Below are 25177 nucleotides of genomic sequence, written 5' to 3'. Positions count from 1 at the left end.
CAGCCCACTAAGCCCATCATCAGAACGCTAAAATCAAATGCTCATAGTTGAAACGGCACCAATTCAAACAGTTGTGCTATAAAACCCATGATGCAAAAGCAATTTTAAACAGTTGGGTTGTTAAAGCCCACTTTAAAGCCAGCAGTGATGGGACTTGGCAGGCATCACTTTGTAGCAGAGTTTCACAGGCATGGGGCCATAGCTGAGAAGGCCCTTTCCCCCTCTCTACCTCCCAGTCTAATTGACCTTGAAGGCAGGCACACTAGCCGGGCCTTGGAAGATGACTTCAAGGTGCAAGTAGGTCGTCTTTGGAATGCTCTCCCCTGTGGAGTTGTGCCTGGGCCTCAAGAATCCCCCAGATAATTCCAGAATATTCTGAATGTCATGGCGTGCAGCTCGCGAGGCCATAGCATGTCACAAACCAGGTTACCCAATGCTGATTTCTGAGCGCTAAGTCTGAACTAGGGCTAGTGGAAGGTTATTAGCCTGTCGGCAGCGCTCTCCAAAGCAGGCTAAAGCTGCATTTATTTATTTTTTGCAAACATGATGGGATATATTGGCAGTCAGGAGGCATCGACGTCTTCATTTTTAATGGAGTTGCAGGCTTATTCAAAAGTAAGGTGCTGGAAAGTATTCAAGTCTCTGTCTTTCCTTCCTCCATCCTAAGTAGAAAGAAAATGGCAAGTGTGTGCTTAAGCCATTTTTTCTTTAAAGGCTTTAAAGCCCTGTATGGTCTAGGACCCTCGTACCTACGGGACCGCCTCTCCTGGTATGCTCCATGGAGGACCTTATAGTCTGCAAACAGTAACATCTTGGGCCTCAAGAGAGGTTAGGCTGGTCTTGACCAGAGCCAGGGCCTTTTCGGCCTTGGCCCCAGCCTGGTGGAACGCTCTGCCACAAGAGATCAGGGCCCTTGGTCGGGGCTCAGCCTGACTCCCCTTCCCTTTTTGTATAAGAACTAGTTTGAAAGAGGCCTCCCAGCCTTCTCACAGGCCCATATAAGATCAGCGTACAAAGTTGAGCATTTACTGTTCCCAACCCAAATCCTGCAGAAAGCCATCTAATTCAGATTTTTTATTTTATCCCGACTTGTTTTTAAGAGGTGATTTAATTATTGTTTGATTTTATATCAACGTTTATATTTGATGTTAGCCGCCCTGAGCCCGGTCTCGGCCGGGGAGGGTAGGATACAAATAAAAGATTATTATTGTTGTTGTTGTTGTTGTTATTTCTTATACTTGCTGAGGAAGGGGTAATGACTGAGAAAGTGGCATGCATGCCGGAGGTCTCAGGTTCATCTCACAGCATCTTCAGCTGAGAAGGATGTAGCTGAGAAGGGTGTCAGGAAACAGGTGATGTGAAAGATGTCCGCTAAGGAGCCACTCTCAGTCAGGGCAGGCAGTTCTAGAATAACGACAGGTGAATTGTTTGTTCTGACAAGGCAGCTTCCTACGTCCAGCTCCGAGGGCCTTCTGGTGGTTCCCTCCTGCGAGAAGTGAGGTTACAGGGAACCAGGCAGAGGGCCTTCTCAGTGGTGGCACCCGCCCTGTGGAACGCCCTCCTGTCTGATGTCAATGAAATAAACAGCTATCTGACATTTAGAAGACATTTGAAGGCAGCCTTGTTTAGGGAAGTGTTTAATGTTTGATTGTATTTTTAATATTCTGTTGGAAGCCACCCAGAGGGGCTAGGGAAACCCAGCCAGATGAGCAGGAAATAAATAATAAATCATTATTATTATTTATTATTATTACGTACCTTTGGTCTCAATTCAGAGTAACCCTATGGAAATTAACGGACATGACTAACGTATGGATATGTGGCTGGTGACCTCATTGTATTGTTCTAGTCATCCTCTGAAAGCGGCTTTATTTTGGCAACCTTACCCAGACATACAACCAGTCGTCTATCTTTATCGTTAAACTGATTTTTATCTGTGTTTTAATGATAATTATTTTATGTACACTTGTTCTTACGGGTTTCCTGGATTTTACATGTGTTTCGTCTACAGTTTTGTTATATGCAGCCACTTAGCTATCTGATTTCATAAATATTTTGACATTAATGCAAGTGCATTGATTTCAGTGGGTCTACCGTGAGTAGAGCAGAATTGGATGCAATCAGACCCTCCAAGTGTCCCTGTTTTTCAGGGACTGTCCCAGATTTACAGAAGTCGTCACAGTTTCTGGTTTGATCCCAGAATGTCCCACTTTTTCTTAGGACGTTCCTATTTTCATCGTAGAAATGTTGGAGGGCATTAAGTTATGTGACCCCTGAGCCAAGGAGATAAGTAACTATTCAACCTTTAGAAGACATCTGAAGGCAGCCTTGTTTAGGGATGTTTTTAAAAAATGTTTAATGTAATATTATGTTTTTATATATGCTGGTAGCCTCCCCACAGTGGCTGGGGCAACACAGTCAGATGGGCAGGGTATAAATAAAATAGCAATAATAATAATAATAATAATAATAATAACAACAACAACAACAACAACAACAACAACAATAATAATAATAATAGAATAAGGTGTCCCTATTTTCATCAGAAAAATGTTGGAAGGTGTGGAGTTTATGAATCCTGGAACAGCAGGAGCTCCTCTAACCTCAAATAAAATTACAAAATGTGTTTTTAATAAACCAACCCCTCGCCTTCCCAGGCTTCAGAAGTGACATGTGTTGCAGCATGTGTTATTGTGAGAAACCTCAACACGCATGCAGAGCTTTGGATCATGACCAGCGGTTTTCTTAGGATGGTGCCTTAGCTTGGGAGCTACTTTCTGTAGGCTGGGGGGGGGGGGGGCGAGGAATTGTCCAAGGATTCCCAGATCTCAGAGTAACTTCAGCTGCTGCAGAATTCAGCAGCCAGGTTGCTCACCAGAGCAAGACGGTCTGAGCATATTACACCGATCCTGGTCCGACTGCACCAGCTACCAATTAGTTTCCTGGCCCAATTCCAAGTGCTGGTTTTGACCTCTAAAGCCTTAAACGGCTCAGGATGCAATTCCCCAAGGACCGCCTCTTTCCATATGAACCTACCCAGACTCTGAGATCGTCTTCTGAGGCCCTCCTTCGTGTGCCGCCTCCTCGAGAGGTCCAAAGGGTGGCAACGTGAGAACAGGGCCTTCTCTGCAGTGGCTCCCCATCTGTGGAATGCTCTCCCCAGGGATGTTCACCTGGTGCCTTCATTATACACCTTTAGGCACCAGGCAAAAACGTTCCTTTTTCACCAGGCCTTTGGTTGATCTGATTGACATCCTATGCCCTTTTAAAATGTGGGGTTTGTGTGGAGAGGAGGTTATTGGGTTGTTGTTTTGATTTTGACTGTGCATTTTGTGGTTTTACATTTTGATTTTACTCTGTGAACCGCCCTGAGATCTCCGGGTATAGGGCAGTGTATAAATCCAATTAATAAAAATAATAACAACTTCAGAACCCAAGGCAAAGCGCAGGAAGCAGGAAGTACAAGTGTCTCATTCATTCTTATTTTCTTTTATTCCTCTAAATTTTCACAATGTCCAGAATAGATTTTTCACGTCTTACCCCAGTGGGGTGAGGCAGGTCATGAGCCAGCCTTCGTCAGCACGGTGAACTCCAGCTATCTTGGACTACAAATCCCATCATTCCCAGTCAGCACACTGATGGGAGTTGTAGTCCAAAACAGCTGGGGGCTGATGGGAGTTGTAGTGACAGCTGGATATCACCTGGTTGGTGAAGACCATAGCTGTCAACCGTCCCTTATTTGGTGGGAAAGTCCCGTATCCCAGGGCCGTGGCCGTGTCCCGCTGCTGTCCCATATTGATGATGTCCCTTAAATTTCCCGGGTTTCAAAGGAAGCAGCTCCTGCCCCTCCTTCCCTGACGGCCAGGGAGGAGGGAAGCTCCAACTGTGTTGCTTGGCTGCGTTGCTCACCCAATAAGGAGTCTGAGAAGGACTGGGGGGATGGAGCTTGCATGCCTTGTGCCAATCAAATTGGCCGCGTTGCCTGGGAACTCGCCTTTGCTCAGCGCTTCCCAGCGGAGAGGTGACGGTGGTTTCCCTTGCTGCATCCCCTTTGCTGGGTTGCTGCGCTGTGGGAACCACCGCTTGAAGCTTCGTTTGGCTGCTGGCTGGGCTTTCTGCCTTTGGCTTGGAGGGGCTCAGAAGTTGAACATACCTGTGTTCGGAAAATCCCTTATTTTGGCTGCTGATCCCTTATTTTTGAGGCTGCTGGTCCCTTATTTTCAAATCTGTAAGTTGACAGCTATGGTGAAGACTACTTGTGAATAAACTATGAAGGGGGATCAAAAACGACTATAAGTCAGTGCAGAAGCACACATGCATGTGTGCCTGGATGCAGAAAAGTCTGCTACATGGTTTGGCGTTCCCAATGCATTTCAATATTTATCAAGGGTAAAATGATACGATCGAAACGTGTTTGGATGATCAATCTTTGCAGCTCTTTTCCTCTCTTCGTGTACACATGCAAGCTGTCCCAGCCTCAGCCTGATGGTTGAAGCTGATTGTAACTGACTGAATTGTTTTCATAATGCACCTACTAGCCCAAATACTCTGGATGCAAGCCAACCAGGTTTAATCGTTTTCAAGGGCCCATTGATCCCAAAGGAAGAATTAGGCATTGGGCTCACATCTCACCCATTGAAATCAGTGGGGTTTGAAAAGTACTGAAATTGGGCTCGACTGTGCCTTAAATAATTAAAATGTGCACCATAAATAATGCAAGAATTTAAATAGTATAAATGGCATGGGGTTAAGTGAGAACCTTCTTGTATATTTATATGCATGTAGTTGAAAATCAATAACAAATACTAATATAAATTATTTTTTTTTTTAAAAAAAAGAAATATCATGTGGGACCTGGAAATCACGTGGGACTAGATTGCCATAGCTTTAAAGACATTCTTTGTCCTTGAGAATAAATATATAGCTTCCAATCTTTGCTCAGAAGCTGCTTGCATTTTTCTGCATGGTAGCAAGTTCAGATAGCAGAAAATATTTCATCATTTAAAAAAAAATCAGCGGTGGGGAAAAAAAAGAAGTTACATAGGTGAGAAGGAATGATAGCCAACTTTGAGAAAGAATTACAGGGGTGTATGTCGTCCGTATAGTAAAAGCCATGGTTTTCCCAGTAGTGATGTATGGAAGTGAGAGCTGGACCATAAAGAAGGCTGATCGCCGAAGAATTGATACTTTTGAATTATGGTGCTGGAGGAGACTCTTGAGAGTCCCATGGACTGCAAGAAGATCAAACCTCTCCATTCTGAAGGAAATCAGCCCTGAGCGCTCACTGGAAGGACAGATCGTGAAGCTGAGGCTCCAATACTTTGGCCACCTCATGAGAAGAGAAGACTCCCTGGAAAAGACCCTGATGTTGGGAAAGATGGAGGGCACAAGGAGAAGGGGACGACAGAGAATGAGATGGTTGGATGGTGTTCTTGAAGCTACTAGCATGAGTTTGATCAAACTGCGGGAGGCAGTGGAGGACAGAAGTGCCTGGCGTGCTCTGGTCCATGGGGTCACGAAGAGTCGGACACGACTAAACGACTAAACAACAACAAACAACATGTCGTCCATAATTTTATCATTCCAAAAGTTGATAACAAGGCGCATCTTTCTATGAATTTATAATGTTGGTTCTTTGTTGCCCTTTTTGGTAAGTTACCATAAAGCCATTTGTCTTTTCCAAATTAAACTTGGGGAAGGGCTTCAGCCAGGGTTAGAAAGGGAGATATATAAGCTAGGTGCCAAATGGCTCTTTAAACCAAGGTTACAGTCGCCAAAGCATTGCGTCTAGTTGCCATTTTGGGTTGTTGTTGTTGTTTAGTCGTGTTCAACTTTGTGACCCCCTGGACCAGAGCACGCCAGGCACTCCTGTCTTCCACTGCCTCCCACAGTTTGGTCAAACTCATGCTGGTAGCTTCGAGAACACTGTCCAACCATCTCGTCCTCTGTCGTCCCCTTCTCCTTGTGCCCTCCATCATTCCCAACATCAGGGTCTTTTCCAGGGAGTCTTCTCTTCTCATGAGGTGGCCAAAGTCTTGGAGCCTCAGCTTCAGGATCTGTCCTTCCAGTGAGCACTCAGGGCTTATTTCTTTAAGAATGGAGAGGTTTGATCTTCTTGCAGTCCATGGGACTCTCAAGAGTCTCCTCCAGCACCATAACTCAAAAGCATCAATTCTTCAGTAATCAGCCTTCTTTATGGTCCAATTTATGGCCATTTTGGGTTAAGATGGCTCTAAAGTCTTATTTTTCAAATGGTGGACTGGCTGTGATTGATTATCAGTTAAACACCTGGCTAGTTCAGATGACAACTTTAGCTAGATTAAAAGATTTGTGAACTTAAAGAAGAAAAGTCTCTTGATCCAGGGACAGTCCACATATATATTGGCCTGTTCCAACCTCTTTTTATTAATGGGGAGTGCTCCTGCTCAGGTTGCACAGAAAAAGCATGTTGGTTCCTCAAATTCATTCTGATTGTGCAGATAAAATATAATGGATAGAATTCTGCAGGATGGGGTATTAGTGTGTGAAAACAGGCAAGATCCAAGGATCCCCAAACGTGCACCTCCAGATGATGGAGATGTCAGGCGTCTTCATCCTAGCATCTTCATTTGGCCGCAAGTGACCAATAGCTGGGTGCAAAATGCTGGCTGCAGCTTAGTAGCAGAGCCTCTGTGTTGCTTTCCAAAGGTCCCAGGTTCAGTGATAGTGGGCACTCTGGAAATGATCTCTTTCAGCTTCTGCCTTCTGGAAGAAGGTACAGGGTTATAAAGGCTAGGACTAGCCACCTGAGAAACAGTTTATCCAAATGCGATTTTGGTTTTAAACGCAGTGTAAGGTAGTCTCTGTGGGAGAAAACTGTATTCAATTATGGGGTATCAGAGTTTTTAGGGGGTTAACCAGGCTGGGATAGCTGGGATAGCAGGCTTGTGGGTTTCTGAATGTCTGGTGTAGATTTTTCAATTTCGTTGTTCTGTATGGGACAATGGCAATAAAGATTATCTTATCAATTATTGTGTCATATCGTATTGTATCCTAGGATATTCTGGTAGGCCTGGGAGAGAACCCTGTCCAGAATCCTGGAGAACTGCTTTCAGTGGTGTCCAAACTTTTTTCAAAGGGTGTCAGATTTGATGAAGTGAAGTTGAATGGGCCAGACTAAAGGGACAAAAAGGACTGATAATCCCGGGACCGGGGGGAGGGGACGCTGGAAGAAGATTGGATTGTTTTTATTCTCTTTTTTTTCTTTTATCGTCAGAAATGTTTTTATGAAAGTTGCAAAAATGTTGAAATGGATTTACTAGGCTCTTGTAAGAATGCTTAAAGAATTAGGTAAAAAGGTAGTGGTTATGAGAAGCTGGAATAAATAAGATTTAAATTTTAAGTTTTAAGGTTTAATATAAGATAAGTTGAAAATAGAGCAAGGTAATGTATTGACAGAATTATGGAAAGGATTTGCTGTGACAATTATCAATCAAGATACAAGAGACGGGAGGAGGAGGAGGTCAGGGAAAGAAGGTAAAGAAAGTGGAGAATTTGAAAAGGATGGATTTATTTTTTATTTCTGTTATATTTTTTAAAAAATGTAATTTTGTTTTTCTTTTTTCTCTGTGATTTAAAAAAATTCTTTTTTCAATAAATATCATTTTTTTAAAAAATGATGAAGTGAAGGGCAGTGAGGATCAACCAAAATTGTTGACCTTTTTCAAGGATTGAAGTTATTGAGTTTAACTGCCACAGGTGCCGGATTAAACCTACCGGCAGGCTGGATTTAGGGGGTGAGGAGTGCAGGGGGGCATACCCCCCCAGCAGTGCGATCCTGGTGGGGTGCCATTGTGGCTGTCCCCTCAGGCGGCGCACCATGCCCCCAGGACATGCACCACGCCTCAGCGGGCGGCACACCACACTCCCGGGATGCGTACCTGTCCCCCCGCCTGCTCTCCGCTCCCCCCCCCCCGGTGCCAGAGCATGAAGCTCCACCACTGGCCGGATTAGGTCCCCAAAACGGACTTTGGTCATGCCTGGTAGATGGACCAGTGGTTTAAACTGTCTATATGAAGCAGCGAATCTAATGCACACCTCAATTTTCAGAACCTTGAAACCAAAAAAGCATTTGCTGGGGAATGTAAATGTGTATCAAATCTACTGCGCACCCTAATTTTCGCAAAATTGCATTCGAGTAAATACGGTTAAAGGTAAAGGGACCCCTGACCGTTAGGTCAGGTGGACGACTCTGGGGTTGTGGCGCTCATCTCGCTTTATTGGCCGAGGGAGCCGGCGTACAGCTTCCAGGTCATAGAATCATAGAATCATAGAGTTGGAAGAGACCACAAGGGCCATCGAGTCCAACCCCCTGCCAAGCAGGAAACACCATCAGAGCACTCCTGACATATGGTTGTCAAGCCTCTGCTTAAAGACCTCCAAAGTAGGAGACTCCACCACACTCCTTGGCAGCAAATTCCACGGTCAAACAGCTCTTACTGTCAGAAAGTTCTTCCTAATGTTTAGGTGGAATCTTCTTTCTTGTAGTTTGGATCCATTGCTCCGTGTCTGCTTCTCTGGAGCAGCAGAAAACAACCTTTCTCCCTCCTCTATGTGACATCCTTTTATATATTTGAACATGGTTATCATATCACCCCTTAACCTCCTCTTCTCCAGGCTAAACATGCCCAGCTCCCTTAACCGTTCCTCATAAGGCAATGTTTCCAGGCCTTTGACCATTTTGGTTGCCCTCCTCTGGACACGTTCCAGTTTGTCAGTGTCCTTCTTGAACTGTGGTGCCCAGAACTGGACACAGTACTCCAGGTGAGGTCTGAGTCATGTGGCCAGCATGACTAAGCCGCTTCTGGCGAACCAGAGCAGCGCATGGAAATGCCATTTACCTTCCCGCCTGAGTGGTACCTATTTATCTACTTGCACTTTGACGTGCTTTCGAACTGCTAGGTTGGCAGGAGCAGGGACCGAGCAATGGGAGCTCACCCTGTTGTGGGGATTCGAACCGCCGACCTTCTGATCGGCGAGTCCTAGGCTCTGTGGTTTAACCCACAGCACCACCCGCATCCCTGTAAATATGGTAGTTTTATATAATTTTTTGCAACTGGGGTTCTAAGGAAAGGTCGAAAAATTAATCCTGATAACATTTAGGCTGGGTGTGTGTGCTCCTCTATGTATGGGGTTGCCTAATGCCACACTCGATAGCAGAGAAGATGCCAAGAACACATTGTTCCCCCTGGCATTTCTCCAAATGGCTGCAAATAGCTGGGCGTCCCCCACATTTGTGCCTCTCTTGAGGGCACTTTAGCAGGAGGCAGAGAGGCTGGCCTGAGGCTATATCTTTCCTTTTGATTCCTTTTGCAATAAACATGTTGGACTGCCCTGGAAATAGGAGCCGGAGAGGACATTTGCCTCTTCTCTGTGCTTGAGGAAATGGAAATACAGTGGTACCTTGGGTTAAGAACTTAATTCGTTCCGGAGGTCTGTTCTTAACCTGAAACTGCTCTTAACGTGAAGCACCACTTTAGCTAATGGGGCCTCCTGCTGCTGCTGTGCTACCGCTGCACCATTTCTGTTCTCATCCTGAAGCAAAGTTCTTAACCTGAAGCACTATTTCTGGGTTAGCGGAGTCTGTAACCTGAAGTGTATGTAACCTGAGGTACCACTGTATCTGGATTTGAAGGTTTTTTAAAAATTAGTTTATAGAAGATAGAATGGTTGGATGAGTTGAATACTCTATTTAGCTGCAGGACAGAGAACCGAAAGTCTTTTTTTTCTTTATAATTTTCTTTCTTTTTCCTTTTCTTCTTCTTTCTGCTTCTGTTCTTTTTTTAGATTAAGTATCTGTATTATTTCCATGTATTATAGAAAGAGGCTTAGTAATGGGTGTGAATTTTTGTATATGCTTGAATAAATATCAATAATAATTTTGTTGTTGTTGTTATCAGCAACAACAAGGTGGCCCATTGGCCTGACCCAGCAGAGTTCTTATCCTGGGCTGTATCATTTCAGGTGATAGGAGAGAGAGCTGTGGGTCTGCTGTCCTTTAAACTCAAGACAAAAAGCAGTTTTCTCTATATGGAAAATGTGTGTCTTCAGGGAGGATGGCCTCAAAATCTTTCCCATCACATGCTAGTTTTCTGTGTGCAGGGAGACTCTCCCTGCCCCCAGAACAAGGCTTTGTTCAAATCAAATTGGAGGCCTCGGTCCAGTATACCTGAAGGAGCATCTCCATCGTTCTTCCCGGACACTGAGGTCCAGTGCCAAAGGCCTTCTGGCGGTTCCCTCGCTGCAAGAAGCCAAGTTACAGGGAACCAGGCAGAGGGCCTTCTCGGTAGTGGCACCCGCCCTGTGGAACGCCCTCCCACCAGATGTCAAAGAGAGAAATAACTACCAAACTTTTAGAAGACATCTAAAGGCAGCCCTGTTTAGGGAAGCTTTTAATGTTTAATAGGTTATTGTATTTTAGTGTTTTATTGGAAGCCACCCAGAGTGGCTGGGGAATAAAATAATAATAATAATAATAATAATAATAATAATAATAATAATAATAATAATAAACATCAACATTATTATTATACATTATCATTAACATTATTATTATTCATTATCATTAACATTAACATTAACATTATTATTATTCACTGCTCTTTCTCTCTTGCCTTGCAGCGAGTCGGATGGCAACCCCAGCACGGAAGATGAGTCCAGCAAGGGGCAAGAGGACTTGTCTCCCCATCCGCTTGCCAGCGCCTCTGACGGAAGTGCCACCTTGAGCCTTCCTGGCCACATGGAGCCTATCTACATGCAGCAGCTTGGAAACTCCAAAATATCTCTCAGCTCCCCCGGGGTTTTGTTGAACGGGAACTTGGTGCCTGCCAACCCGTCCCCCGTCTTCCTTAACGGCACCTCTTTCATCCAGGGGCCCAATGGGGTCCTCCTCAACGGGCTCAACGTGGGCGCTGCCTCGCCCTTGAATCCGCCCAAAACGTCTCCGAGCTCTTTGAGCAACGGCATGCCCTTGGCCGACATGCTGGCCTCTTCGTCGGAAGACGTGAAAGACTTCAAAATCCTCCAGACTTCCATGTCCAACTCGGCGGCCCCGTCGACAACGACAACGACAGCATACAGCCCCAGTTCTGCCTCTTTCTCAGGTCTGATACCAAGCCTTGAGGTGAAGAGGGAAGAAAGCGAAGAAGCCATCGCCTCGCAAGACGGCAGCTCCATTGTTACCTTCACAGGCCCTGTCCAAATAAACCAATATGGCGTCGTCCAGATTCCCAATTCGGCAACAAACGGAGGCCAGCTCCTCAACGGAGGCATCAGTTTTTCACCGGTCCAGCTCCCTCCTGTATCAACAGCAACTTCCCAAGGTAGGTTTTTCTCTTTTGCCTCAGGGTTTGGAAAGCTGAGCCTCTTGCATATTTTCGTAGCCGTGCTTCATACATCAAATTTCACCCACCTGCTCCCCTCCAGGACCGCAACCCCCATCAGCCCCTGCCAGCATGGCCGTGATGTCTATGGCTGTGCTTGTTGAGGCTGATGGGAGTTGTAGGCCAAAACATCAGGTGGGTGAAAGCTCCTGTATGGAATGCGTAAGGTCATTTGATGAGAAGGTCATTTGAGCGTCTCCACCTCCATCGTTCTGCCTGGACACTGAGGTCCAGTACTGAGGGCCTTCTGGCAGTTCCCTCGCTGCAAGAAGCCAAGTTACAGGGAACCAGGCAGAGGGCCTTCTCGGTAGTGGCCTCCGCCCTGTGGAACACCCTCCCACCAGATGTCAAAGAGAGCAACAACTACCAAACTTTTAGAAGACATCTGAAGGCAGCCCTGTTTAGGGAAGCTTTTAATGTTTGATGGATAATTGGATTTTAATATTTTGTTGGAAGCTGCCCAGAGTGGCTGGGGAAACCCAGCCAGATGGGCGGGATATAAAATAATAATAATAATAATAATATAAATTGTGGCAGATTTTGACAATCCTCCTCCCTGGGCCACCTCACATGCTGTCCCTGAGGGTTGTTAGTGGTCTCTCTACAGCCTCCTTCCCCCAAAATGGCTCCTGGAAGTTGAGTCCTCTGGAGCAGAATGGCTCCTGGTGGTGAAACGGAAGGCTGAAACAGAGAGGCGGCGTTACCAGAAAATTGAAGAAACCCCCCTCCTCATGTGTGGCTTATTCTCATTGATCTAAGCCTAGGATTCTGGCTGCTAGACATTGAGGATCCCTCCCCCCACTCAAGTGTCACATGCATCCAATAAATAAATGAACTGCACACCATCTAAATCAGACCTGCAAAGTGATGTCTATAGGGTACCTTTGGTTGAAATTTAAAGCACTTAAACAATGTCGAATCAGGGGGAAGCAACCATTTTCTCCCACAGTTTTCTAAAACGCGCATCTCTTCAAATATGTCTCTTGAAATAGCGAAGCAAGCTTAGCTTCGTGTGTGTTTTTATTTTATTTTTTAAAAAGTTATCCTGCTCTGTAAAAGTGGCTAGCATACATGAAAAGGAGTGGAAAGGAAGTTTCTCTGTTGGGGAGCCAACACTGAGAAGGCCCTCTCACAGATCCCTACCTGCATTGCATCTGAAGGGAGAGGGCATGTGTAGAAGGTTCTCTGGGTAATAATAATAATAATAATAATAATAATAATAATAATAATAATAATAATAATAATTTTATTATTTGCATCACACCCATCTGACTCATGGCATATGCAGGAGGAGATGGCCATTAAGATAGCCTGGTCCCAAACCATTTAGGGCAGAGGTGGCTAAGCTGTGACTGTCCAGAAGTTGGACTACAATTCCCATCATCCCTGACCATTAGTCATGTGGACTGGAACTGATGGAAGTTGTAGTCCAAAGCACCTGGAGGGCTACAGGTTAGCAACCCTTAATACAGGGCTTTAGAAGTCAAAACCAGCATGTTGAATTTGGCTCAGAAATGGATTGGGAGCCAGCATAGCTGTTTTCAAACTAGTTAGATGTGTCCCTTATTCCCAGGCCCTGTTAGTAACCTAGATTGCCATAGTTTCCAAACACTATTTTTTTCCTTTGGTCGTTTTTGCATTTATAAAAGGCAACCAAAGTAAGCAGATCTCAAATGCAAACAGTAAGCTAACCTATGTTGGTCAAGTGAGAGCTCATTTTCTGAACTTGGTATATGATCTCCCTGGACTGAATTTTAATTGCATCAAACAACTTGCTGCAAGGAGCCAAGAGCTTCACATCTCCAGTCTCCGTTTTTCTTCTACCCTGGAGGAGATCCTTATAAATAGTTCTCCACTCCACCATCTGGGCTTCTCAAAATACCTCTTTGTTCTTTGCTCAGCTAGAATTTGCATTCCGGTACCTTCTGCAAAAAGACTAATCTGACTGCAGTTCACATTAAGTTGCTTTGCTTTGCTCTCCCCCCCCCCCAAAAGTTTTTTTTATTCATTTTATAACACAAATAAACAACACAAACAGAAAAACAAACAATACAAACAAATTCTTGTCTTATCCTTATTTTTTCTAAACATTGTTAGGTGAGCTTCCCCAAGTCCCCCCATCTGATTTTCACTTTACCTCATCTTTAGCAGTTTACATATATCATAATTTTTTAGCATTTTTTTATCACACTTTCTTTTACCATAATAATCTTAACATTTTTTTATCCCTGGCGAGTCCCCAGGCAACGTGGCCGGGCAAAATGCATGCAAGCTCCACCCCCAGTCGTTCTTAGGCTCCTTATTGGGTGAGCAATGCAGCCAAGCAACATAGTTGGAGTTTCTGTTCTCCCTGGCCAGCAGGGAGGGAGAGGAGCTGCTTCCTTTGAAACCCGGGAAATTTAAGGGACATCATCAATAAGGGACAGCAGCGAGTCACAGCGCTGGGATAAGGGACTTTCCCACCAAATAAGGGACGGTTGACAGCTATGGGTTGATGCGAGGATAAAATTGGTGCAGGGGAGGGGGGAGAATCATAGAGTTGTGGAGTAGGAAGGTCCAACCCCCTGCAATGCGGGAAACTTTTGCCCATCATGATCCCACAGCCCTGAGATTAAGAGCCTGATGTTCTACCGACAGAAAAAAATTAATCGTGCCACAGAACCAGAAACTGATTATTCAGCCTGGCTGGGGCTGATCTGAGCTGCAGTCAAAAACATCTTCGATGGCACCAGGTTCGTGAAGGCAGTGGCCTAAGAGTGATTAGCAGTGCATCATCGTTCTGAAGCTCCTTTTCTCCTAATTCAGATCTTTATAGATCTAATCCAGGCGCCTGGAGCCAAGCGTTCGGATGTGTCATATCCTGGTCTTGGCAAGGCAGCAAGAATAGCACTCAGATGAGCAACTTGCTCTGACAACGCCTGAGAATGAACAGAAGGCTTAAAGTCGAGGTGGCTAACCTGAAGCCCTGCAGATCTTTCTGAACCACAATTCCCACCACCTCTGGCCAGTGGCTGGTGGGAGCTGTACTGCAGCAGCATCTTTTTGGCCATTGATTAGCAATCCTTGGCTTAAAGGGGCAGGCCTTTCTTTGGCTTGGAGCTTAGAGCTCCTCTGTTAAATTCCTTTGTGTGCATTTCCTGCCTTGCTTGAAAGACATACATTGGCTCCCAGTATGTTTCCAAGTACAGTTCAAAGTGTTGGTGTTGACCTTTAAAGCCCTAAACAGCCTTGGCCCAGTATACCTGAAGGAGTGTCTCCACCCCCATCGTTCTGCCCGGACACTGAGGTCCAGCGCCGAGGGCCTTCTGGCGGTTCCCTCATTGCGAGAAGTGAGGTTACAGGGAACCAGGCAGAGGGCCTTCTCGGTAGTGGCGCCTTCCCTGTGGAACGCCCCCCCCCCCATCAGATGTCAAAGAGATAAACAACTACCTGACATTTAGAAGACATCTGGAGGCAGCCCTGTTCAGGGAAGTTTTTAATGTGTGACATTTTAATGTACCGTAATTTTGTTCTATAAGACTCACTTTTTCCCTCCTAAAAAGTAAGGGGAAATGTGTGTGCGTCTTATGGAGCGAATGCAAGCTGCGCAGCTATCCCAGAAGCCAGAACAGCAAGAGGGATTGCTGCTTTCACTGCGCAGCGATCCCTCTTGTTGTTCTGGCTTCTGAGATTCAGAATATTTTTTTTCTTGTTTTCCTCCTCCAAAAACTAGGTGCGTCTTGTGATCTGGTGCGTCTTATAGAGCGAAAAATACGGTATTTTTAATCTTTGTTGGAAGCCACCCAGAGTGGCTGGCGAGACCCAGCCAGATTGGTGGGGTACAAATAATAAATTATTATTATTATTGCTGGGGTGACAAGGAGGGGGCTGGTGGTTACTCAGAGTGGGGGGGAGATTGTAGGTTGCGGCTTCAGGTGTGGGTTCCGACTGGTTCTTTCCCCCCAAATCCATGTGGGAACTTCAGCCTTCTTCATTCCTGCAGCTCTTGGGGTGATGTGCACCTCTGCTCTCAATCATAGGAGCCAACTCCTAGGGGTCAAGGTCCCTGTGCCCCCCCCATAAAATATTAGAGTGGCTAGGCCTCCCCAAAGTTGATTCAGATGGTGTGCGTGCACCGCATCATCTGATTCATCATGTGGGGTGGGGCTTACCCCCCCCCCCAATATTTTTTCAAGTTGGCACCCCTGTTCTCTATCCACTCTTTTTTGTCTCTCTGACTGAGTTTGGACCTAAGGAAGCCATATTTCCCTGCTATGTGAATGAGTTCAGACCTCAGTGCTCTCTCTTCCTCTTGTGTGGCTTAAGAGAAGGTGCACAGAATCTTCTGCTTTCACTTACAAGCTAGCACAGTTCCCCATGATGGCTGAACTCAAGAAACCATTGTTTAGCACAACTATGGTTGGTGGGAACGTGCTGGTATCAAGCTGTAACTCCAGGCTACTTCTGGCTTGTCCTCAGGCTGGTGACTGTGACAAAATCTGTTAAATCTGTTAGAGCATCATATAATATAGGTGTTTGGGAGGGGAAACAGAGATATTTCCACACCCCACTTAGGATTTCATGGTGAAAAATTTTTCTGCTGCTGAAAAGCTAGACTGTTGTTAAAATGCATCTTTTAGGAAAGCCCAAGAGACACAGAAACACATTATTATTATTATTATTATTATTATTATTATTATTAACATTTTCATTAACATTATCAAAAATTTGTATAACGCCCTTCATCTGTAAATCTCAGGGCAGTTCACAACATAAAATCACAATATAAAAAACACAAAATGCATAATAAAAAGAAGAACAAAAACAAACCAATAATCCCCTCCCGCAACACATTTAAAAGGGCATTGGCAGTCAATCAGCCTAGGAGAAGAGGAACGTTTTCGCTTGGAGCCTAAAGATATGTAAAAACAGGGAACCCTGCAGAAAAGTCCCCTTTTTCTGTTGCCACCAACTGGACCTCTCGCGGAGGGCCTCAAAGGATGATCTCAGGGTCCAGGTAGATTCGTATGGAGGGAGGTAGTCCTGAAACATTTTATGATGATGATTATTATTATTACTATTTAATTACAGTGGTACCTCAGGTTAAGAACTTAATTCGTACCGGAGGTCCGTTCTTAACCTGAAACTGTTCTTAACCTGAGGTACTACTTTAGCTAATGGAGCCTCCCGCTGCCGCTGCACGATTTCTGTTCTCATCCTGAAGCAAATTTCTTAACCTGAGGTACTATTTCTGGGTTAGTGGAGTCTGTAACCTGAAGCGTATGTAACCCGAGGTACTACTGTAATGTGTCTTTTAGGAAAGCCACAGGAGACACAGAAGCACATGGGCTGTGGGACCTTGACTTTGCAATCTTTATTCTACACTGATGCACAACTTTAAGACTGTTCCTGTTTATTTGTTTTTCCCTTCCTCTCCCACCGCAGGCAACTTGCCGCTAAATCAAAGCACCCCCAGCAGCGGCACGTTTACAAGCGACTCCGCCGCGACGCAGCAAGGGAAAGTGTTTTTCAGCAATCTTCCTCCCAGCGCGGTGGTGTACACGCTCCCCAACTCCAGCCAGGCAATCGGGCCAGTCAAGCAGGAAGGCCTGGAGGCCAGCCTGGTGTTTTCTCAAGTGATGTCCCTCGGCCAGAACCCGCAACTCCACGCAGCCCTGCCTTCGGACAGCCTCTCCGGCGGGGGGCCTTCCTCGCTCGTCAACGTCACCCTGTCGCATAACTTTTCCCTGGGACCGCCCACTCTGATAAACTCGGAAGAACTCGGCTCGCCCGTGTCCGAGAGCCCGCCCCTGTCGGCCCCCGCCACAAGCGGGGCGACCGTGGTTTCCATCACCAACTCAAACTATGCAACGCTCCAGAACTGCTCCCTCCTCACCGGTCACGACCTGATGTCCATTTCAGCAACGCAGCCGGCGCTGGGGGGGATCGGCCCGGCCATTGGCGGCCACGTCGGACCCCACCCGTCGGCGCAAGTGCACCCCCATTTCGCCCGGGAGCAGCGGTTGGTGCTGCAGCCGGTCACCAGCCTAAAGGAAAACTTCTTGTCTGAGGCAGAGAGCAAGTCCGCTAGTGGCTTGATGATGCTGGATTCGAAAACCAAATACGTAATGAGCAATATGGTCGACGCAATGTGCGAGGAGCTGGAAACAGACAAAAAGCAGCTGGCCAAGCTCCAGACAGTGCAAATGGACGAAGATATGCAAGACTTGTAAATTAATAATAATAATAATTAATTTTTTTGGTTCATATTTCCATAGAGAAGTCTCTTCCTCACGAGGCCGTAGGACGCACAGAGTGTTGCTGTTATTGTTTTTCTCACCTAGTCAAGATATGCATACAGAATAACCAAAAAAAGCACATTTTGAAGGGTCTGCTACAACGAAGTGGAAATCTCCGTTAGAAATATGAGATTGGCCATGCGTTTTTTGCATGAACTTTGACCTTTGTTAAACTTGGTAATGGGGGCGGGCCGGGCGGGGGGGGGGGGAGGTACAACATAGCAGTCAGATACGGGATTGTTTGGCTTACTAATATAATCCAAATAGTTTTATTAGACATGCAACACTTCCATGTATTTTCAGAAAGTATATCCTCCAAATATTAGATAGGAACGAGAATTACCTTTTTGAAAAGTCTGGGTTTGGGAAGCCAGTGTCTCGCATTTTGTTCTGGATATTTCTGGGCATTGACGAAGGTGGTGTTTGTTTTTAAGGAATATTCTAGATGATACCTCATGAGCTGATGTTACCTCCTTGGCGGAGAAAGCGCAATGGCAAACAACTTTTGTTTTTGTTTGGCGGTTTCTTTTCCTTTCCCTCTTTCCCTTTTTGCAGCAGAGTCCTTTTTGCAACCGAAAGCTCTGGGCCCTCAACCTTTGTGGTTCCTGAAATGTTACGTGACTTTTTCTTTTTCTTTCCTTCTCTGTAAGGCCACCGTCTGCACTATATGTGTATTGAAAGCACTCTTACACCACTTTTAAACAGCCATCGCTTCCCCACAAGAATGCTGGATACTATGGGGGTTTAGTTTTTAAAAGTTGCTGCATAAAGCTGTGATTCCCAGCATAATCAACCCCTCTCCCTAGGAACTCTGAGCAACTTCAACAAACCGCAGTTCCCAGGTATGCTGCTGCTTTCAATGTATAGAGTGCAGATTGCGCCTTAGGTAGGATTAACCAACGTGGTGCCTTCCGAATGTTGCTAAACTACAGCTCCCATCATCCCAGATCATTGGCCATACTGGGTGGGAATGATGGGAGTTGGAGTCTTAAAACACACACACACACACACACACACACACACACACACACACACACACACCTAGAGGGGAACCATATTGACAACTCCTGCTCTAAGAGTTTAGAATCAGTGCTGTGGAAGAAAAAGTCCGTTTTGCAACTTGAAATCATGCAACGTAGAATCCTCCGCCCCACTATTTATGTAAATATTGTTTTAATTGCTCCAAAGGGGACTTCTCTTTTTATTAGTATGTTGGGTTGTATTTATAACTGTTGGTGTCCCATTTATCATTTTTAGACATGTTGGAACAGTTTTTGCAACTGCTTAATTTATTTTTGATATTTTTGAACAGGACGTCACTTCTGACCATTTTAAAAACCTTCCCCGCCCCCTCTTGCTAGGGCTTGCATCAATTGGTGGTGGTGGTGTTTTAAAGAAATGTTTTTTCAGACTGATTTAGACTAAAGGTTAAACTTTCTGATGTTGGAATATAAATGAATGCAATTTGGAGAGTCTGGGACATCCCCCCCCCCCCCCCCGGCACCGCTTCTGCCCTGTGAATTTGTGTTTTCTTCTTTAAAGTAATATTACAAGGTTCATGTATTTTTCTAAAGAAGAAGAATCCTGCGTGCCTTTTTGCCTAGTGGCCTTACATCTTGGTGACAACAAGCACAGCTAATGTACAAAATGTGAACTCTGTTCTGCAGCAATCTAACCTGATTTATCTTATTTATCTGCGCAGTCCCCTTGAAACCAGTGCCGGTGCTCTGATAAATATGGAAATTGTGATTGGTTACTTGGGGTGAAATTATCCCCTTGGCACACAAAGCGAACAGATTAAACCATTTGAAACTGGATAACTCTGCCCCAACCACCCCGTACTGCCCTTTCTTCTTACTTTACTTTTTGGAGTTGGGAGTGATTTTGGCAAAGGGGGATTTTTGAATATAAACCTTGATGTCTGCTTCACAGTTTTAATTCGGGGTGTGTGTGTAGAATCCCTAGGTCTGTGAAAGAAGGATTCCACTTGGTTGAACTCAGCTAGTAATCTCCTCTTAACTCAGCCCCTTAACTCAGAAATAGAATTGCTGTAGTGCCATTTGCAACATATACAGGAGGCTTGGAATCTCAGCCTGGCCAAATATTTGATCCCTTTTGTCACTGGGTTGTATTTTGCCCTTGTTTGTCTGCGTCTTTAATAACTCTGAAGATGACGGCAAAGGATTTGTTTGCACATTTTACTTTTTTGAAACAATAAACTCGAAGGGCATTTCCGCATGCTATGCTTAAACCTTGCTTTAAATTGCTCTCGGCTTCCCCTTCTGCCGTGGTCCCAACCTGCATTAACTGCATCCATCGCTTGTGACATGAACTGCAAGGGAGATGCTCAGAAGTCCCTTGTAGAGCGAGATGTCTTCTGAATGTCAGGTAGTTGTTTATCGCTTTGACATCTGCTGGAAGGGCGTTCCACAGGACGGGCGCCACTACCGAGAAGGCCCTCTGCCTGGTTCCCTGTAGCTTTGCTTCTCGCAATGAGGGAACCGCCAGAAGGCCCTCGGCGCTGGTACCTCGGGTTAAGTACTTAATTCATTCTGGAGGTCCGTTCTTAACCTGAAACTGTTCTTAACCTGAAGCACCACTTTAGCTAATGGGGCCTCCCGGTGCCGCCAGAGCTTGATTTCTGTTCTCATCCTGAAGCAAAGTTCTTAACCTGAGGTACTATTTCTGGGTTAGCGGAGTCTGTAACCTGTAGCGTCTGTAACCTGAAGCGTATGTAACCCGAGGTACCACTGTATTACTGGCCCATTTACAAATGCAACTAAACATTTGATATTGCTGTTATCAAGTGTGAACCGGGTCACAATCCTGCACATTGTGGTCTGCCAGTGGATGTCTGTCCCCTTCCCAAATGTTGCATTCCAAGGCGCAATCCTTCCATGTCAAGCATCCTTTATTTTTGTGTATCCTCTCTTGGGCAACTCTTGGTTTTTGACTGCATGTCAGTCATCCTTAGTAGGCCCCCTTGCCCGGGTCTTTTACCTTGCCTCAGTTTTCTTTCACTTACCTTTTGTCATTGTCGAACCCTTCTGGGGAGTTGTGCAGATCTTCTCTTAAATCAGACAGGATCATGGTTCCAAAACCTATTCCGAGGCCAGTACCGTATTTTTCGCTCTATAACACGCACCAGAACATAACACGCACATAGTTTTTAGAGGAGGAAAAACAAGAAAAAAAAATATTCTAAACGGAATAGTGGATATATGATTTTTGTGGTTCATGCTGTGGCCACAGACATGTGATCACAGACAGTGAGTTTGGAGTAGCCCAGTGCAAAAATCCTGAGGATCCATGTAGATCCATGCTTTGTAACCACGGAGGAGGGAAGGAAGGGGAACCATGGATCCTCTGCTCACAACTGCAGCAGATCCCCACCACCACCCGCAGGCATTCGCTCCATAACACGCACAGACATTTCCCCTTACTTTCTAGGAGGAAAAATTGAGTGTTAAGGTGCAAAAAATACGGTATTTTGTTATGCAAAGGCTTTTTGGGGGGGAAGGAGTAGCGTTGAGCAAATATTCTTTGATGGCGTGCTAAAGGAACTGGTTCTTTTCATGGAAAGGCTTTGTGGTTCTGCCAGCACCTGTTGCCCCTAACTCTTGATCTGACTGTTATTTTGAAGTGTTTTACCAAGACTCCTAATTGCAGCTGTGTGCGTGCAATCCCATTGTCACAGAAAGCAATGCAGCAAGAACATAAGATATAGGGCGGGGGAGAGATACATGCTTGTCCATACATCCTAAAAACACCTGTGCATGCAACAGCTAGTTATATGTACCTGCCACTGCTTTCCACTTCAACTGTGAAGTGTGGAGCTGCCCTGCAAATGCGGTGCTGTGTATCAAGGCAACATCTCTTCCTATCCCAGAGGACAGGCTCTTTTTACTTTGCACTGCTCGCTGCTGACAATAGCTCTGAAGTCTTCCAGGAAGCAAATAAGTGTGCGTTGAGCACTGGTGCTTTAAGCCTGTGTCCACTTAAGACAGAATAAATATCTCAGGCTGCCTCCACTCTACAGTACTACCAGTTGGTGGTGTTTGCATCTGTTTGGAGACCTCTCAACAAAGGCTTCTGGGGCGCACATTCGGTGCACCTAGAGCCAATCTGCACATGAAGAACTATGTTGTGATATTTTTTTTCACCTGGGCTATAACACTTGGTGGTATTGTTTTGGAGAAATCTTGTGCCCCATGGGGTGGGTGGGTGAACCTTAGGGAGAAAAGCTATACTGCGAGTTTTGGTGACAGAGAGAGTCCGCCTATCACTGGGGGTTTTCAAAACAAAATACACAATCATCATCATCATATGCTATGCATGTACAGTCCCATTTTCCAGGTAGTTTTAAATATGCCCAGACCCTGAAACTCCCAGACACGGTCTGAAAATGGTTCTACAGTGGTACCTCGCAAGACGAAAAACTCGCAAGACGAAAGGGTTTTTTGTTTTTTGAGCTGCTTCGCAAGACGATTTTCCCTATGGGCTTGCTTCGCAAGACGGAAACGTCTTGCAAGTTTGTTTCCTTTTTCTTAACACCGTTAATACAGTTGCGACTTGACTTCGAGGAGCAACTCATAGAACGCGGTGTGGTAGCCTTTTTTGAGGTTTTTGGTGGTTTTTGAAGCTTTTCCAAAACTTTCCCGACACCGTGCTTCGCAAGACGAAAAAAATCGCGGAACGAATTAATTTCGTCTTGCGAGGGACCACTGTACTGGTAACCTATTGTAACGATGACTCCACTGCTAAAAGTCTGTTAGAACAATTTGCGATGCTACGTGTTTGTTTTTTCAAAAGATCTCCCGTAAAACTAAGCAGTTCAAGAAACATGTGTTCTAAATAATTGTAATCTTGTGGTTTCTGCAAGCAGATAGGATCGAGGCCAAGTCACTGCACCCTCTGGGGGTGGTTTGTTTGGTTTTTAAACTAGTGTATTTCAACTAGGTTTTTCATTCATGTCTCTCTCCAGTAACACAGGCAACTGCTTTTCAATTAGGAAATGTGTATACATGTAATTCAGAAAGGGTGTCCTTTCTGTTTCCATGCCCCCAGTACAATTATTTGTCCACAGCTGCCTTAAAACTAGGCCTTTGCTTCTCAGAAATAAATCATAGCCCAGCCTACCAAGGTCTGATTCCCCCATTTTTGTGGTGGGGGATATCACAGAATAGAGGGTGTGATGATTTGTTTTGTGAGCTTTTCATGTGGTGGTTCTCACCAGAGCACTTCACCGTACAAAATGTGAGGTGGAGACTTGCCTTGTGGTGTCAAAAAATAGCCACGTGAAACCCAAATACATCCCAGGAATGACAAGGCCAGCAGTAAAATGGGTTATGATGACTCTTTAGGAACCGGCTATTTTCTTCTGGCGATATTTAGAAACGTGGGATAAATCTCAAACAGAACGGAGGTGTGTGGCAAAGCAGTGTGTGGCGGTTTCACTCTGTTGCCCTCCAGATATTTTGGACTGCAGTTTCCATCAGGCCAAACGAAACATCTGGAGGGTACCAGTTTGGCTACTATAGAGCTTGGTTCCAAGCTAAATAACTTCTCACAGGTGTTTTTTTTAAAAAATATTTCTATTTGGGTTTGTTCTGCAAATTGGCTTGGAACAAACAACATGTTTCCATGGAGTGTGGGGAGCCTATAATCATTAGATAATTTGCTAAGTCGAGTGGTAGGTTATGAGAAATGGGGAGGCAGTGGGAAGAATGACAGGGGGTGTTGTCAAAATTACAATAGTATTTGTCCAGAAGTGTTGCCTAACATTTGGAATCACTTTGATGCAGTTCAACTTGAAATGAAGTCTGGTTCCTCTTGCAGACAAATAAAATTCTGGCTTTGATCATTAAAAGCTCAATTTCCAAATTTGCAAAATATAATCGAGGAAATCCCAGTGTTTTTCATTTGCAAGTGGGCTTGGGTGTGCTGCCCTAAGTCACACTCAAGCCATGTCCCAATATGTGGGAATTGTCTGCGTAGCACATTCGCCAGCAATTCAGCTGAGTAGGACAGTCCCTGCTCACAGCTCCCCGCAGAAGAGAGAACCACAAAAATACAATCCTTGCATGCCGAAGGGCTGAATGAGAAATTGCTTTACCTAGAGAACACAAAATCAGAAATTCAGAATCTCTTGGAAACGTGAGCAATACTACAAAATCCATGTATGTTGGAATATTTTGATCACACAGCCCCGTTCCTTTTAAGTTTGAAATCTGTGAAACCGAATTCTCCGTTTGCTTAGTTAGATTTGTGGGTGAAGGGTCGTATCTCGTTGAACTCCACAAAAATTTGTTCTTCGCTGTCTTCACAGTCCCTGAATAGGTTGTGGCTGTCGGAAAGTATTACTAGTTTTTTTTTATAAAATTATACACATCTATATAATATTTATTTTCTGTATACTTTTTGCTTAAATTAAAAAGGAATCCAGAAATCATCTTGGAAAGCTGGCAGCGAGGGCTATTAAAAATGATGTCTGTGTGTTATCCTTTGGTCATTTTGTGTATTGGGTACCTCCTTGATAGCTTGTCACCAAATCATGGCTGTTGGTGAACTTAACTGGAACCAGGCAAGCGTATATACAGGGGAATCTTCCTTTGCTGTTGATATGGGGATGCTCGTGTGGACTGGTCCATTAGGGTGGGCGACTGTCTCACCAACCTCAGTTTGCCCTCAAGCAGCTCCCACCTGCCTCCTTCCCTCCTTAAAACCAGTCATTGAGGGTGGGGGGTGGCTATGCCTGTCTTGGCTCTAGTGCCCCCTACTGATGGCCTCCCTGCTTTCTGACCTACCAGTTCAGTGGGCACCAGCCACCACCGAAGGCAACTGCTACCAGGAGCAAATGCAGCAAAGCTTTTAATATATGCATAAACTCTTTTGCCGAAACTTTCCTGTATCTCTGCAAGCCGCCATTTCTTGAAGGGTGGTTTTAACATAATGCATTTTGTAAGTTTCTTTTTTATAATAATTAATAATAATAATAATAATACTGTAGGAAAGCTAATAATACAGGGAACCTTTACATTTCTCAGCTGTAAAAGAAAAGAAAAAGCATGTGGATTTCTTAGTCTTTGGAATTTACGCTTAGGAAGTCTCTTTTCTTTCGTTGCGCACAAACTGTATGCCCAGAACTGTAAATCAATATGGTTTTGATTGTGCCTTATGACAAAGGATGGAATCGTAACACGAAAGGTAGATGTTTAAAGAGGCAGAAGTGTTGTTTGCTGCACTGTCCGGGATGATGCATTGCATGTCACAAGAGAGATTGCCGTGCTTTTAACCCCCCAACCAAAGAGATCGAGGGAAAAAAATATGTGTGTATGTATGTTGTACTGTAATAGAAGCTTGTGCCTGGAAAAATTTAAGTGGTTTTTTTGTGTGTGTTTCGTTTTGTTTGTATTCTGAAATGTGAACTTATTTTTCTAAACACTATATACTGAATAAACTTTATATTTATACATAACT

The 25177-nt window shown here is 44.8% G+C and overlaps 1 protein-coding gene and 1 long non-coding RNA gene across 2 annotated transcripts in view; one reads left to right on the top strand and one right to left on the bottom strand.

The window, feature by feature from the left end:
* Positions 1-19518, top strand: part of LOC310713490 (homeobox protein SIX4-like) — a 26748-nt gene extending 7230 nt beyond the window's left edge. Inside the window, exons 2-3 of the mRNA XM_083517696.1 lie at positions 10660-11360; positions 16845-19518. Coding sequence (XP_083373822.1) covers positions 10660-11360; positions 16845-17632 — 1489 coding nt within the window. The 3' untranslated portion in view covers positions 17633-19518. The remainder of the gene's footprint in view (positions 1-10659; positions 11361-16844) is intronic.
* LOC310685892 lies at positions 18221-25177 on the bottom strand. Its single transcript, XR_014515585.1, has 3 exons — positions 22424-25177; positions 21183-22109; positions 18221-20799 (listed from the first exon to the last, which is right to left on the bottom strand). It is a non-coding gene; the product is annotated as an uncharacterized lncRNA (long non-coding RNA).

The sequence above is a fragment of the Podarcis liolepis genome (assembly GCF_965112155.1).
Source record: "Podarcis liolepis genome assembly, chromosome: 1".
In the NCBI taxonomy this organism is placed as follows: Eukaryota; Metazoa; Chordata; class Lepidosauria; order Squamata; family Lacertidae; genus Podarcis; species Podarcis liolepis.
The sequence above is the reverse complement of the archived record's forward strand: the minus strand, read 5'-3'. Positions and strand labels throughout refer to the sequence as shown.